We start from the raw sequence: 16,079 nt of genomic DNA, 5'->3' as shown, positions 1-16,079 counted from the left end.
TAATACATGCTAATTTTCACCCACAGTCAACACAAACTTAATACTCTACTCACTTTAATCAGCTGATTTATTTATGTGCCTGCTCAAGGTGACATAAAACAAAGATATTTCCATGCAGAGCCTTCATTTTGCCACATACACACTGTAAATACACACATTTAATACATACAATACCATTAAATAAATTTAATAACCACTGAAAATGTAATTACCATTAAACTCCTGCAATATGTAATTTAATTGTTTCATTGCTTCAACAGCTAATCACTTCAGATTCCTCAAATCTGTCAGAAGTAAAACATTTGTGCATTATATAGTACTGAGTCAACCAAATAAAACCTGCTGTTATATTAATTTTAGAAAATCTTTCAAACCTTAGAATTAAGGTTGATCTTTTTCAGTCATGTTCAAAGCACACAGTTCATGTTCATTTTGGAAAGGACATGTTTCAACTGTAAGAGTTTTCTCCCGTGATGTTCTTGACAGATCTGCTGGAGTGGTCACCACTTTCAGTCTCTGTGAGGAGAGAAGGAGAGAGCCACCATTAATCAGGGTGTCTGCAAGTCTTTGGAAAGTCTTCAATTGTCTTAAATTCAATTATTTAAATGTCAGGCCTTAAACGTCATTGCATAGTCTTAAATTTGAAGTTGTGAAGTCTTCTTTGCAACAAACATTTTATGTAATTTAATTTATCCATCTTTTAATTTCTTTTTGTTAAAATGAGCCAAGTTCTTCTGCATAAACATTTCTGATGTTACAAATCTTTAGACCTACCACTGAACCTAATACTGTCTTTTTATTTTGTACATGCGCTTACCTGTTGGCAAAATGTGGATCAATCTAACTAGGGCTGCCCCCTAATAGTCAACCAAACATTAGTTGACCAGAAAGGTCATTCATTGGCAAGATTTCGTTGGTCGCTTAATCGCAGAAAAAAAAAAGTGAAACTCTATTAGGAGCTGCGCCTTGACAAAATAAATCAAAACCTATATGACTGGACCATGTAGGAATTTCATTTGAAAGGACAGACACAGAGAGTGGCCATGCTCAACAGTCAGACAGGAGTCAGGTTAATTTTCAGGGCTGGAACCTGCAGTTAATCCACAGGCTAGTTAATAACATGTCGGGCAGGAAATCCAAAGTGTGGGATCATTTTGAGAAGGTGAAGGACGAACCCAAGGTGATTCATTGATTACAAAACTGACATATCATCTGAAACATGGAAGTAGCTACATGCCCGTTAGCCACTTAGCACAATCATTACTGCTTTGCTGACAGCGTCATTAACAGGCGGCTCGCTCAGTGTGTGACGTGCACTTGTAGATAAAATATAGGCCTATATTAATGAAGATTCATTAGTACGGTTTTGTATTTCTCTGTAACGTAGCACAGTGTTAACAATGTTACTGATACTATTCTTTCTCACACCTTCAACTCAAACCATTGTGTTGCCCCGCCCAAAATATATCATTTAATAATTAAATTAATATCATAAACATTCAGACGACTAGTTGACTAATGGCCCTAACTGATGACTACTGGTTGACTAGAAAGATTCTTAGTCTAGGGCAGCCCTAAACCTAACTCACTCTAATAACCATATTTCTATATAAAACCTACCTCTGCTCAGGACCACATATATACTACTTACCTTTATATGTACCTGCAATGCTTGAAGAAGAAAAGATGATTTCTCCAAAAATCAGTCTTAAATTTGGATAAAAATGATCTCAAAAGGTCTTAAAAGCATTAAATTTAAGTTGCTGATACCTGTAGACTCCCAGTTAATCCACCAAAACTAGAACACCACTCTGAAAACAGTAAAAAGTAAAATATCCTAACATGTGTAATAGTAAGAGTACCTGTCTCAGTGTTCCTGGAGTTACAATCAGACTGTAGAGAAACCACAGTGGTGCCATGCTGACTGAAGACAAAGCGAGTAATAGCCCGAGGGCGTGGCCCCACCAGGGGTAGTGGTAGATGTTGTTGTACCTCAGAGGGGTGAATTTGACCAGAGAGAAAATGAATATGCCCTGTGAACAAAGATAAGAGTTGGGGAGCAATGGAATACAAGTAACTAAGTTACATATTTAAAATAGAAAATGTGAGTAACAGTTACAGATTCAGTTTAAATTTTGAGCTGAGCTTTTGTCAGACGTCCTGTTTCTATTTATTCCTATCGCTTGATTTAAAGCTCTGCAATGGATGGGGAATTGCTGATTCGTGAAGTTGAAATGAGGAATTATCTATATGATACCTATAGCTAATAGGTATCGGGGGTACTTGGTCTGCAGCGGTGTTTGAGTGGGTAGAACATGACAGGTGGTATCCACATTAATGCCAGAACCAAAGGTTTCCCAGCAGAACAATGCATTGCAACAAAAATAATCAAAGTTATTCACTTCACCTGTCAGTGGTTATAATGTTTAGGCTGATCGTTGTATGTGTATTTATACATATGGGCACATACTGTTTAGCAGGGCTATTCAGCTATATTGTCCAGGGGGCCTAATTTCAAGAAAGCTAGAGCCCAGGGACTGGATGTTTTCCTAAACTATTATTTCTACCAGGGAAACTGAGTTATGACTTGTGAAAAACATCAGATTTTGATGGCAAAATATGAAAATATGATGAATATTCTTAACACTTTCTTTGATAAGTGACCATGGTACAAGCAGGATCATGCCTTTTGAGGCGTCCATAATCAGGAAAAAAACGACCTTTGTGCCTCCCTGTTGGCAATTAAATCCTGGTAATGGAAACCTTGAAAAGCATTATCCCTTACTTACATTTTTTTTTTTTAAGATTTTTTTTGGGGCTTTTTGCCTTTAATGGACAGGACAGATTGAAATGGGGTGAGAGAGAGAGAGTAGGGGCTGACATGCAGCAAAGGGTTGCAAGCCGGAGTCGAACCTGCGACTGCTGCAGGGAGGCATCGCCTCTGTACATGGGGTGCCAGCACAATCCACTACGCTACCGACGCCCCAACTTACATTTTTAACAGTGTAATTCACACCATAGTGACTTTGTTTGGCTTACAGTGACAATAATTCACTGTATATACTTACTGAGCATACACATGGAGTGATGTACCTCCAACAATATTTCATATAGGGCATGGGGCGGTAGCCAATCATGTCTGTAATTTTATTGTAGAAGTGATCAGCACCTTGGAGACAGACAGTCATGTTATTATCAGGTCATTTATACTAAAAAATGTTAACATAATGAAATATAAGTCGGGAAAAAATACATTTTATATGAATATCAGAAATAGAAACTTGACTTTGACCGCTCAAATCAGCATGTAGCTCATGTAAAACTGATATAGAACTGGACATAGATGCATGAATCACTGGATGGTGAAATGTTTAGTGCTGGTTGACTGGATGAGATGTTGAATATAGCTCACCATATACCCATCCTATACAAATGGACTCCAGCATGGCAAAAAGTATCAATGGGATTCCACTGCAGGCGTAGTAGTCAAAAAGCTGAAACACATAAAGTCCTCCCTGCAGACAGAGAGGAAACAGAGGGAGAGATTTTTGAAACAGTGTTTCTTATCTGTTCAGTTCAGCAGGAAGCGATATTATGCCTGCATTTCTAACTGTTGGCACAAACATGCTGTCAAACAGACACACAGATGGACACAGAGAGTGACGATTTTTTTAAATCACACAGAAATAAAAAGACACCCACGTCAGTGACCATACAGAGGCCAATGAGAAAGCATAATCCACAGGTGATCAGCAGAAGCAGTTGACGTCGATGACCGGTTAGAAAGAGGGATGGATACATGTCTGATACAGTTGTGACCATAGCTTCCAGATACACAAACTGTGAGTGAAAAAAAACACAAAAAACAATCATCGTTTTCAGCATAGATCAAATGGACGGTGCACAAAAAAACCCCCAAAAACATACTTTTCCTCTTAACTGTTGTGCTATATTTCAAGCTAGAATTTTTTGCTGTGAGTTATTGAATGTATTTTCTCAAAAAATTGGAACTACAGAAATAAGATTCATCACATCGACTGAGGTGCAAACAGATGTCAGCTTGACGGCTTGTTGAAATCTGTCAGAAGCTGTAATGATGGCTGACCATTCAAGTAATTGACGATATGTTAAAATCTACAACGTATGCAGTTATCGCTTATTGCAAAATGCGGCATCAGAGCTCTCCAGGTTGACCTCCCTCTCAGGTGAGCTTCAAGGTCTTCAAGGTAATGGATATATGAGGAAGAAGGTCAAATTTTAGGGCATCCCAACCTTGTGCTTGCTTCATGCAACAGTATACGTTTTAAGGGTAGCTGCAGTATATACTAAAAATAAAAGTATGTGATTCAGAATGCACCCATGATTTCTGGAAAGAGACATATGTGTTGTTTTGGTGAATGCCATCTAATAACATTATATACAAAGGAAGACAGACATCTCTGTAGCTGATATCTCCAACACTCGACTGCTCACAGCAACACAACCTAGACTGATTAACAGCACTGCGGTAAGGAAAAATTTTGGGGTGAACTGTCCCTTTAATGCTCCATATAACACTGAATCTAATGAGTTTCTATGATGTCAATGGTACAGGTAATACTAATGGCATTGAGCTGTTCTACACAGCACTTAGCTGCTTTTAGGACATGTTAGTAACACCTCACCTGACTGTCCAGTCCAAGGAAGATAATCATGACGAAGAAGAAGGCAGCCCAAACATGGGGTAAAGGCATCATGGCTACTGCCCGAGGATAGGCAATAAAAGCCAGGCCGGGACCTGCAAGTGTACAAAGCAAATGCCAAAATATTTTATGTAATGATTCAAACAGTAATGTACATCTTAGGTTCATTACAGACAAAGTAACACTGTTTACAGTATTTTTTTTTTGGTTTTGAGTTTAGAGTTTACTTTACGTTTTGAGATAGACACCACATGTCTTTATGCGCCAAAGCCCATACAAGCCACATGTGGCATTCCATGTAGCGTCATACCTGATTCAGCCACTGCTGAGATGTCGACATCCAACTCATAAGACATGAAGCCGAGGACAGAGAATATTGCAAAGCCAGCAAAAACGCTGGTTGCACTGTTCAACAGGCACAGAGCAAATGCATCTCTGGAATTAGAAAAGATTTCATATGTATACTGACTCATATGAAAACTGACATACTGTAGTATAACAGAGAGGACAAATATTTATATTCTTTACTTGTAGCAGTTGTTGTTGTATTTGTTGTAGCTTCCCATAGATGACAAACAGCATGTGCAGACAGCATAGGAGAATAAAATCTGGCTCCCAGCATCCATCCATACCTTTGAACAATGAAAAGATATTCAGTGTTCAGTTGTATTTTGTTTTGGCTGTGACTAACGGGGGTATAGCTCACACTGTTAGTCAGTCGGTCAGTCGATTGGTCCTCAAAAAATGGCAATGGTCAGTGGCAGTGGATTATTGCAACAAGGCCCATTACTTCCAAATGGATTCACAGACATGCCGAAGAGTTTGTGGAAGGATTGTTCATGAATTAAAGGCTAGCTCACCAAAAAAAGGGTATCATGTGGATGCGCGCGCATATGTAGTGGCAGCTTTTGCAAACGTATGCTTGTTATTGTTTCTTAAAGGGATAGTGCACCCAAAAATGAAAATTCAGCCATTATCTACTCACCTATATGCCAACGGAGACTCAGGTGAAGTTTTAGAGTCCTCACGTTCCTTGCGGAGATCGGCGGGGGGAACGGCTAGTACACCTAATGACTGATGGCGCCCCAGACTAATGTCCAAGAACACAAAATTGAAACCACAGATACTCCATACTGCTCATCCATAGTGATCCAAGTGTGCTGCAGCCCCGACATAAAAAGTTGTTGCAAAAAACGTCATATGAACTCTGTTTTTAGCCTCACTGTAGCCTGTAGCTCTGACTGCTTCTCTGTGCTCCGCGCTCACGTGTGCGCGCTCAGGGTGATCGGTGATGCATGGTCTCTGAAGAGCAGCAGTCTCATCAGTACTGATGTCCAGATTCTCAAGTGCAGGCATCACCAATTCCCAGTCTGAGCAGCAAAGACTTTTCTCATCAGTTGGCATTGCTTTGCATTTGAAACAACTACACCACCAGGTTTCCAGTGCTCAGCTCTGGTATTCTGCGGCTGGCTGAGGCTCATGAGCTGCAGCGGCTGCTTCATCCAGTAGCCTGAGTTCTGTCCGTATACTCGGGCTCAAACAAATACGGCTCAACAAAGAAATGCTGTTCCTCCTCAATTTCAAAGTCTTCAGACATGTTGGGCTGTCCTTTGCTGAAAGACCGTAGTGCAAATTATCTTTTAGCTCTGTTGTTACGTTGTCTCCCCCTGTGGTGCACATGTCACATGATGTAAACACGGGTGAGCAAAGCTCATGCTTTCACTGGTCTCGCGCAAGCGCACACATGAGCGCGGAGCACAGAGAAGCAGTCAGAGCTACAGGCTACAGTGAGGCTAAAAACAGAGTTCATGTGACTTTTTCAAAACAACTTTTTATGTCGGGGCTGCAGCACACTTGGATCACTATGGATGGGCATGTTGGAGATATTTTGTGGTTTCAATTCTGTGTTCTTGGACATTAGTCTGGCGCGCTGTCAGCCATTAGGTGTGCTAGCCGCTCCCCCCGCCGATCTCCGCAAGGGATGTGAGGACTCTAAAACTTCACCTGAGTCTCTGTCGGCATATGGGTGAGTAGATAATGGCTGAATTTTCATTTTTGGGTGCACTATCCCTTTAATGTATCCCGTTTTTTTTATATCCGCCTCCATACATACTGTGGGGTCCGCATGTATTCAGGTAGACACGATGACTGGCCGGCTAGATTTATGTTTTTCTCAGTGTGCAAATATGTGCTTGTTAGTAGAGGAGTATTACCTAAAGAGTCCAGTAGAGGGCTCCGCCTGTGCTAATAGAACTAGGGTTACAATATGGTAACCTTCGTTCCTGCTCCTCTTCCTTGTACTGCTTCTAATGGCATTTGTTTGAATCTACCTTGGCTGTTAGAAAACAACCAGTCAGACCTGAGGAGCCTCTGACGCAGCTGTCAATCATGTCAGTCGCTGCTGGTCAATTATAAAAGTTAATAACCACAGTTTAAATGCAAAACTGTATTTATAAATACCATGTTTGTGTGAGCCTAAAGTCTTGTTGAGCCAAACTTACCTGTCACAGAGACACCACATGACTGTAGGAACACATCTGTCTAGAGCTAGCAGTGGGCATCCAAGTCTAGATGACCAAGGATCATCAATAAGTGGGTTTGGAGCGGTGGCCAGAAGTTTAGAATTGTCTTACCATGTATTGTACTACCTCAGTAACAAACAATGCATTCTGTTTCATTGCATCTTTTAATAAGACTGATGTATAATCCATAAAGGAGAGAACTCATCACCCACATTAGTGCCTCACCTGAGGATCAGCCAGACGTGTTGGGTCAGGAGAAAGGTAAAATCGAATACCATCAATGGCTCCTGGCAGTGTCACACCACGGATCAGCAAAGCAGTCATCATGACATAAGGAAATGTCGCTGTGATGTAGGCAACCTGAAAGAGGAGTAAAGATATAAATATGTGGGTTGGACAAAATAAAAATGCACTTAACAAAACCTGCAATAAATAAGACTTTGTTAAGCTCATATATCTATTGTTGTGGCTAGTAACTCGGTCCATGGGAACCTGGCTTGGGAACTGGAGGGTTGCTCGATCAAGTCCCCACATGGACAAAGTTATAGAATGTGGACTGGCAGCTGGAGATGTGCCAGTTCGTCAGGGCACTGATGAGGTGGCCTTGAGCAAGGCACTCAAACCCCACACTGCTCCAGGGGCACTGTAGAAAGGCTGAGTTTGCACTTACCCCTCTTTTTAAATGTGTGTGGTGAATGAATAAAAGAGGGGCACAAGAAGAGATACAATTCAACTGTCAAACTGACAAACAAAGATTTATAAGACATTTAATTCAAATTTAATGAATGTCAGACAGGAACTGACTAAGTTCCTTGGTATTGCTAGACATTATTGTTTGGGAGCTCACCTTTCCTGAGGACTTGACACCTTTCCAAACACAGAAGTAACAAATAATCCAGCTGAGCAGAAGACATCCAGCCAGGTCCCAGTGGATACTTCCCATCTCTTCAATTCCTTTAGACAAACCCAGGACTCTCCTCCTGAACACAACATACTCTATGTTTAGGAACATCTTCCTTTCTGAGTCAATCAATGAATTACATTAACAAGTAGAGTATTTGTGAGCACATACTGCCAGAATTCTTCAGCTGAAGAAGTTGCATTCTGAGAAATGTGGTGATTTGATGAATGATTCAGTTGAAAGTCAACACAGTCCTCTGGTGGTGAAAAACAGTAAGGGTTACATTGGAAGTTTGTAGTTTGTGAATTTAAAATCTCGACACTTAAACTGTATTGGTCGCCTTACTGTCAGCTCCTAGAAATGCTATCCCTACTTTTCCATAATTAGATTTCTTTCATCTGTTGTTCAAAATGTTTGTTCATGGAGAAGGACTTGTCAACTAATGTAACACGTCAGATCTTGACTACAGCAACAAAACTAACGATCTCTCATGGAATCTTATGGAATTGGCAACACAAAAATATACAATTTCCCTCATAGTTACCCTTAAAATCTGATCTGTAAGCATGTAACATACTGAATAATATCATAGACCATATTGTATCTGTGCACCTGTGTTCCAGGTGTTGTTGCAGCTGGCCCAGGGGAGTACAGTGTGGAAGGAGGAGAAGAGGTAGAGGAAGGCCCAAGCCAGGATGATGATGTAATACATCTCAGTGTATAGCATGATCAATATACCACCGTAGCCTAAACCTGAGGAAAGAACATTATAAACATTATCTGCAAAATAATTGATCAGCACACACATTTGATATTATATCTGCTATGTTCCACTGTATTAAATGTCAACCTCAGTTAGCAGTACCTTCAAATAAAGGACATACTTTCCTCCAACATGTGATTCCACCCTGCCCAGTTAACTGTCCCAGGGTTAACTCCAGAAAGAAGAGGGGCAATCCACAGGTGAACAGGAACAAAACGTAAGGAACCAGGAAAGCTCCTGAAGAGAAAAATTGTATGAAAAGCAACACAAACTGGGGCATTGAGGCCTACTGATGATTGCAACATTCCTAGTTATGACTTACAATGTATATTCTTGTCTTGCCCTCTATTTTCTCCATATTTATTCTTTGTGTGGGTGAGTCCTTTCATCATGTTCTTACCTCCTCCATTTTTGAAGCACAGATATGGAAATCTCCAAACATTGGCCAGACCAACGATTTGTCCAACTACTGTCAAAATGAACTCTTTCTTGTTGGCCCACTGGCCTCTTTCATCAGACTTCGATGGAGGATAATTTGGATTGTTGTCATCCTTCATCAGTTTCTTCCCTGGATTACTCGTTCTATTTGGAAAGGTCAGTTGAGCTGAAATGTTACAATCAAACAGTGACAGTGTGTATTATATGCATTGGTGGGAAATAATTAAGTGCATTGACTCAAGTATTGTACTTCAGTACACATTTGATAGGAGAGTGTTGTACTTTTTAAGTTTAGTTTCTAGTTACTTTGCAGATTAATATCATTAATACAAAAATCCATCTATCTGTCAGTCTTCCACTTATTCAGGGTCAGTTAGCAGGGGCAGCAGGCTAAGGTAGTCCCAAAGTCCCTCTCCACAGCAACGCTTTCCAGTTCATCCGGGGGGATCCAAAGGCATTCCCAGGCCAGATGGGATCCACCATCAGTGGGATCTTAAGTTGCCACCCAGACATCAACAACCTTCCAACCACAACTTTTAGCAAAGGGTCTCCACAACGGAGGTTTGGACATGGCTCACTCAGATTCCATGTCCCCAACCTCTCCCAGGACCACAAACTCAATCACTGATCCTTGGCCTTTCCGCTTCAAGAATCACCACCCAACCTGGTGGAGGGGTTTGCATGTCCCTACATCCCTTGGCAGGGCTTTCTAAGGGAAAAAAAGTGTCTAAAGGGAGGGGTCAAACTAAGAGTGATTCAACAGACCCTTAAAAATCGGCACCACTGTGTCCTCTTTAAGCCCCAACAAAAGCACCCATTAAAAATTTGGAGAGAAGTATAATTGATTTTGAAGGGCAAATGTTTTTAACATATGAAGCACATCAGTATGCTTTAAACATTTAAACATAAATAAAAGAAGAACTTTCTAAGAGGGGCTCTTTAAGGAAGAAGTCTGGTAATACCTGTGGACATATTTGTATTGTAAAGTATAGCAACAGGTCAACTGCCAAACCTCTTGGCTTTTAGTCATACATAACAAATGAGATTTATGTTTAACTCAGCACTAACAATTTCCACTGATGGATGGTTTATATATTGACTTTATTTTATCACCGCCTGTTCTAAAACCCACTCAAGATGACATTGACTAATGTTTTCTCAAATTCTACAGTTGTGTAAAAATATTAAGGATTTAAATCACAATTAAAATTTTATAAAGTTATACTATTTTTGGGGGAATTATTTTGATTATTTTACAGAAGTTAGTTTGGTGTCTTAAAATTTACACAACACTAACGCTTGAATTCACAACGGTTATTTTAATGGGATCCATTGCATCTACCAATAAGTGACTGATCATGCTTGAAAATATCACAGGTGGTTTGGGTCGGTGAAACAAAAATTGACAAAGCAGCGTTATGAGTAAGTTATTATTAACTTACAACAAAACCATTACTTGAAATAGTCCAACTTTTCTCTAGCTCTCTCTGTCACTTCGTCAGATACACACCACACACGTCTCTGGCCCGACAACTGTGCTATTTTAATACATAAAGTTTACAGTTTGCTGCTTGGGTGGTGGATCAACACATTGTTTTAGAATCTGGTGCATCTTTTTTGTGTTATTTTATATCCAGTACTGACTCTACTACTTACGACAGCTTGTTTGGAGTTCACTTTCTGCAGAAGTAACTCTACTCAAGAACTACTGAAGTTCTTTACTTTTTTAATCTTTGGAGTCCAGTCCAACCTCTTTAGCCTTTTGATTAGGCATTAATTCTCTCATCTTTCTTCTCTCTCTTCTTCAGTTTCTGTGGTAACATGGCCCTGGAGTCTCATGCCCTTTTATGTAGATTTGCAGAGCATTTAGCTTTGCTAATTATGATCCAGTGGCATGCACTTTTAACTTATGAGGACAATGGGATCAATCATTATAAGAACACAGTTTCGACCAATTCTGCATGTTAAGAACAAATCATGAAACTGACAGTAAGTTTTCTCATGACCTTTAAGAACAAATGGTAGAAAAAACCTCCAAGGCCCATTAATATTATATATTTTACATGATTTTGTATTATGGTATATTACAGTCAATATATGGTAAATAAATGCCATTATTAGTGTTAATGCAGAGCAGGTCAGCATGGATCAAATTCACCACTAATTCACAGATGATCTGAAATTGGCAGCAAGGTACATAAGGGCTGGTCAGTACTTACATGTGCCTCTGGAGCCCTGTTGCATTAACTGGATGGAAGTTCTTGCAGAGAATCTTATGCAAATGTTTGGTTGACGCCTACAGAGAGCATTTAACCAATGAATGTCATTCAAAGGTCAGGGAGTTCTGACTTGTTGCTTTCAAAAAATTTGTGTAGTTGACAGTGGATCATAGCAGATCACAGATTTAGAAATCAGAGAATCAGATATACAAATGTTACCAAACATGACATAGGTAAATAGTTGGTTGCCCATCTGCAACATACATGTGGGAGGTCCTGACAGTGGTTTGTGTATAAGTAAACACTTATTGCAGCTTTTTACCAACTGGTTTTAACGTTATTCAGGTGGCTGAGTTTACAATTGCAGTTTGAATGGAGTGTCTTATGTTTTGAGGTCACAAACTGGCGGTACATTGGGTCCACTATTGTGTTGGGTCATGATCTTTTTCATCACTTGTGGGCCCTCTGACCCCCTGAAAGTCGTGTTTTTGCTGGACTGCTGTACAGGTGTACTCCAGGACCCTGTGACATCACCCAGCATCATGTGAAACAGGCTTCAATCTTAAAACCAGAGAGGACGGTTAAAGGCCCCCTGTGGAGTTTTCTTGTAAAAAAAGAACGTCTACATTCAGTGTTGCACACTAAAATGTGCTGTGTGTATTTTTGAGGTTTAAAACGCATGATGAATGCGTTTCCACATTTTTAAAGCTGTTAGTTTGAAACCCACATGTTGGCACATTGCTGCATATCTTGGCATGTTGGGTCAGCACTGTTGGCATAATCTGAAAGTATAATTAGTTAATATCTGAACGCTTCACTTAGATAAATAAAGATATAAAAGGAGCGTCTTGGGAGGACTGAGGAGTTAGTTATTACATATGAGTAGATGGCAACGTTTCCACTATGGGTTGTTTTAAAAAGACCCCCTAACATCAGAAACATGTTGGTGAGGGCAGATCATCCACCTGAGTCAAGTCAAGTCAAATTTATTTGTATAGCACATTTCATATGACAAGCATAGCTCAATGTGCTTAAAACAAACGCAACATACATATAAAAACAAACACATAACAGCAAGGAGATTACACAGTACAAGAGCATGTAAAAACTTGATAACAACAAAAACACAAAACAATGGTAATGGTTTAGCTGGTTAAAACCACACACACACATCTAGTTAAAGCCTAAGCCCCCCCTATGTTTCTGAATTCCATGGAACCTGGAAACTACAAATGTGGAAACTATCAACAGAGTAATTTCTTTCACGAAACCAAAACATCCTATCACCCACACATGGGAGAAGTCCTTATTCTTTAAAGCAATGGTGTCAAGCATATGGCCCGAGGGCCAGAACAGGCCCACCAAAAGGTCCAATCCAACCCTCTGGATGACTTTGCACACCTAATGTTGATGCATATGTGAAGGCTGAGAGGTTTCAGGAGCAATTTAAACAGTGGGTAGATACTTCATGTAAAATACTGCCTTACCCTTCTCTAGAAATGTGATTTATTTTTTGATTTACAGTTTTAACACTTTGTCACCCAAAGTCCTTAATAATGGAACTGACATTCCCCCCTTTTTGTAGCTGTCCACTATTACTGATCAGCTATATCCTCTCTGTGTTACTTATCATCTGCGTGGTCTCTTTACTGTTGGTTTCTGGTTATAAATGTTACACCTGGTAAAACACCTGGTATCAGTAGTAGTGGGGAGAAAAACTGAGAACGATTCTAAGGCCCCATGACTGACAGGGCCCTAGTATTAGAACATGTGTAATTATTTTTTTCAATAACAGTTATTAACCTGTCATTGTTAACAGAAGACTTCATTTCGAATGTGCAAACTAATACTGACTGTTTCATTTTCTTGTTATTCGCAAAAGAAGTAAACAGTCAGAGAGCCTTCCCCCTGTATTTTTATGAAACAGTTCAGTCCTCCTACTGTAAATCTGGCACGAACGGCACAGGCTAGCAGAGAGAGGAGTGAGGTTTGTCAGTGAAGCTGAGCTTCATGTCTCAGCTTCAAAGAAAAAATCTGGGGAGCAAAAACGAAAAGAAACATAGGAGAGAGCAAAGAAAGGGCGACAGTATGTCACCCAATTCTTCACAAAGAAAGGTGGGTCACAGCTGGTAGTGGAAATTATGTTTTCTCCAATGTTAAATAGACTATGTTTGCTCCCCTAACAGTTCATATATTCACAGAAAATTCTGAGTGTTTCCATTCTGCTCCTCTTCAAGCCATCATTTAATCATTACAGACAAACTTTTAGTAAGCTATTCCTACTCAGCCAGTCATCCCTGTCCCTGCCTGGTACCAGGCCAAAGTACAGAGGCCTTGTCCTCAGCAGCCTTGTCTCCCCAAACCTCCCATTATTAATGAACCAGCCCGAGGCCGACTCCCAATTGAGGAAGGAAGTGAGCAGCTATCAAATAACATGTCAGTTCATAGTAACAGAAGTTTTAGTATTTATGATGTTTTTACCAGTGGTGAAAGAAGTACTCAGATTTTGAGGAAAAAACCACAGTCTAGAAATACTTGTTTACAAGATAAAGTCCTGGATTCACAATGTTACCTAAGTAAAAGTTAAACTGTATTACCAGCAAAAGATACTAAAAGTATCAAAAATAAATGGCTCCATTCAAAGTATCATAACCTAATTTAAAGCTTTGAATAGGCTGATTGGGTCTTGGAAGTGTGGTTACAGTAAATGTGCAAGATTCACAGTTGGGCTCTGATGGTGGGGCCCAATGTGATATCATTTGATGGGGCCCAAAATCCCTGATGGTGCCCCTGCCTGGTATGGGACAAATAGAGGTACCTCTTTAGTGTTATCCCAAACTTGATGATGGCCTTTAGGCACGATGGTGGTCAGGGACACCCTTTTGAGTGTCTGCCTCTTGATGTATATTTGTGTATATATACGGTTTCTTCTCATTTTTTTCTCCTTTGGGAATGTTGATTATCTCCCCCAGATGAGGAGAGATGATGCCTGGAGGGGGTCATGCGTTTGGTCATGTATTTGCATGCATGCATGTGTGAATGACTGTGTGTATCTTTCTGTCTGCAGTTAATCTCACAAACTACTGGACCAATCAGCCTATTATTTTGTGTGTAGATGTATGACTTGTTGTGTTTACTCAAGGACCTTTTATGGTTGGGGTGATTCACAGTTGTTGAAAAACTTGTTTTATTGACTGTTTTATACCGTTATTGAATGCTGACTCCTCACTCCTCTCACGGGCCGGTAGGACACAAGTTTTCTGGGAAACTGGCTCGGCGAACCATCTTTTGCAAGCCACATTTTGGCCTTCATCTTGACTTAAAAAACTGACATCCATAGAAAAGTCTGGTCTTATTTTGAACCGGAGCATCTACAGATGAATTCTGTCCCCAAAATATGTATAATTTTTTGTTATCTTTGCCACCATCTTGATTGTAAAGGAACCAGGAGGGAAAATTCCATCAGGCACAGTATGCAGTGTTCCAGCTGCCGTGACTTGCGACTCGGCTTGTTCTGTTTGCCGCGTGGCGTCATGCCTAGTCTCTATATACAGACTCTACATTCAGTGAATGTAGAGTCTGCAGGCAAACCGTGGAGATCTTGCCTCCGGAAGAAGAGTGGAAGAGCCCCGGTTTCCGGTTGTAGGCTGTTTGTAGTCCGCGTGATATTGACCAATCACGTTTGAGCCGGCTGCAGTTGTTGCCAGGTTAAACGGTCCGTGTGGTGAAATAACGAGGCGGAACATAATTGGCGTCACTGCAAACTCTGAATCCATCGCAATGGTTCAGCATATTTATTTATATATAAACGGAAGTCGGAAACGGAAATTCGCCTCCTCCGCCCAAATCAAACCGGAATGCCAAAAAATCGGGGGTCTGCACCCAGAGGCTGTATCGTCGTCTGCCAGAAGTCAGACGCCGAATACAGCCGATGGGTTCCGAGAATGCGTCATGCCTAATTTTTAGACTCACAGATTTTGTTATTTTTTCTTGATATTTGTGCTCCTACCATAAGTAATTGAGTAGGCAGTTCATTTTTTGGTCTATTTTAATTGTGTTTATTGTTGTTATTTCCTCCTTTGTTGTGCTGTGGCCCACACACAAAATTAATATTATTAAAAATCCATTTATGAACGAAATGGATCAAAGAATTATGGCTGTGTTTTAGTCATTCATAATACGTTCATCTTCATCATTTTATTGTATCTGTATTTTATATACAGTGCCTCTTAGCAGGAAAATTTGGTCTGCTCTGTAAAACAGGCCATGGCTAAAAAAAACACTTCTTCTGAAACACACTGCACCTCGTCTTGTCCTCATTTATGAGCCAAACACTCTGTAAATGCCAAAGATTCATTGATAGCATCAGTCACTGAAAGAAGGATAGATTGATCCTGACTTTTTTTTATACCAAAATGAGAAATCCACATTTTAGAATGATTAATTCTTACAGAATTTAACAGTAAATGTTTGTATTTATTATCAATTATAGCATCAGTGTAAACTATATTGATCAATGCAGTTGATGCAATATGAAAGCTGAGCAAACTGTCT

At 40.1% G+C, this 16,079-nt stretch overlaps 1 protein-coding gene across 3 annotated transcripts; it reads right to left on the bottom strand.

The window, feature by feature from the left end:
- Positions 1 to 49: 49 nt before the first annotated feature.
- LOC117272186 (sodium- and chloride-dependent GABA transporter 2-like) lies at positions 50 to 11,538 on the bottom strand. Of its 3 annotated transcripts, none has more exons than XM_078173205.1 (15): positions 11,526 to 11,538; positions 9,269 to 9,472; positions 8,971 to 9,105; positions 8,718 to 8,858; positions 8,277 to 8,361; positions 8,052 to 8,184; positions 7,430 to 7,564; positions 5,211 to 5,314; positions 4,993 to 5,117; positions 4,665 to 4,777; positions 3,703 to 3,840; positions 3,413 to 3,515; positions 3,069 to 3,169; positions 1,863 to 2,033; positions 50 to 516 (listed from the first exon to the last, which is right to left on the bottom strand). In XM_078173205.1, the coding sequence occupies exons 2-15, from the start codon at positions 9,423 to 9,425 to the stop codon at positions 382 to 384; spliced, it is 1,776 nt and encodes a 591-aa protein (XP_078029331.1). In that variant the 5' UTR covers positions 9,426 to 9,472; positions 11,526 to 11,538; the 3' UTR covers positions 50 to 381. The 3 variants fall into 3 exon arrangements, with proteins under 3 accessions (XP_078029331.1, XP_078029332.1, XP_078029333.1); XM_078173206.1 differs by having other exon boundaries at positions 9,269 to 9,450; positions 11,526 to 11,536; XM_078173207.1 differs by lacking the exon at positions 11,526 to 11,538 and having other exon boundaries at positions 8,990 to 9,105; positions 9,269 to 9,400.
- Between the last annotated feature and the right edge of the window lie 4,541 nt (positions 11,539 to 16,079).

The sequence above is a fragment of the Epinephelus lanceolatus genome, chromosome 12, assembly GCF_041903045.1.
Source record: "Epinephelus lanceolatus isolate andai-2023 chromosome 12, ASM4190304v1, whole genome shotgun sequence".
Lineage (NCBI taxonomy): Eukaryota > Metazoa > Chordata > Actinopteri > Perciformes > Serranidae > Epinephelus > Epinephelus lanceolatus.
The sequence above is the reverse complement of the archived record's forward strand: the minus strand, read 5'-3'. Positions and strand labels throughout refer to the sequence as shown.

Excerpts from the sequence above, each read along its gene's own strand:
- LOC117272186 (XM_078173205.1), bottom strand. The coding sequence starts at position 9,425 with ATGAAGGATGACAACAATCCAAATTATCCTCCATCGAAGTCTGATGAA. Across the intron at positions 7,565-8,051 it reads GTGTCAAGTCCTCAGGAAAG|GTTGCCTACATCACAGCGAC; the intron begins GTGAGCTCCCAA and ends CTCCTCTTTCAG. Across the intron at positions 517-1,862 it reads CTCCAGGAACACTGAGACAG|AGACTGAAAGTGGTGACCAC; the intron begins GTACTCTTACTA and ends CTCTCCTCACAG.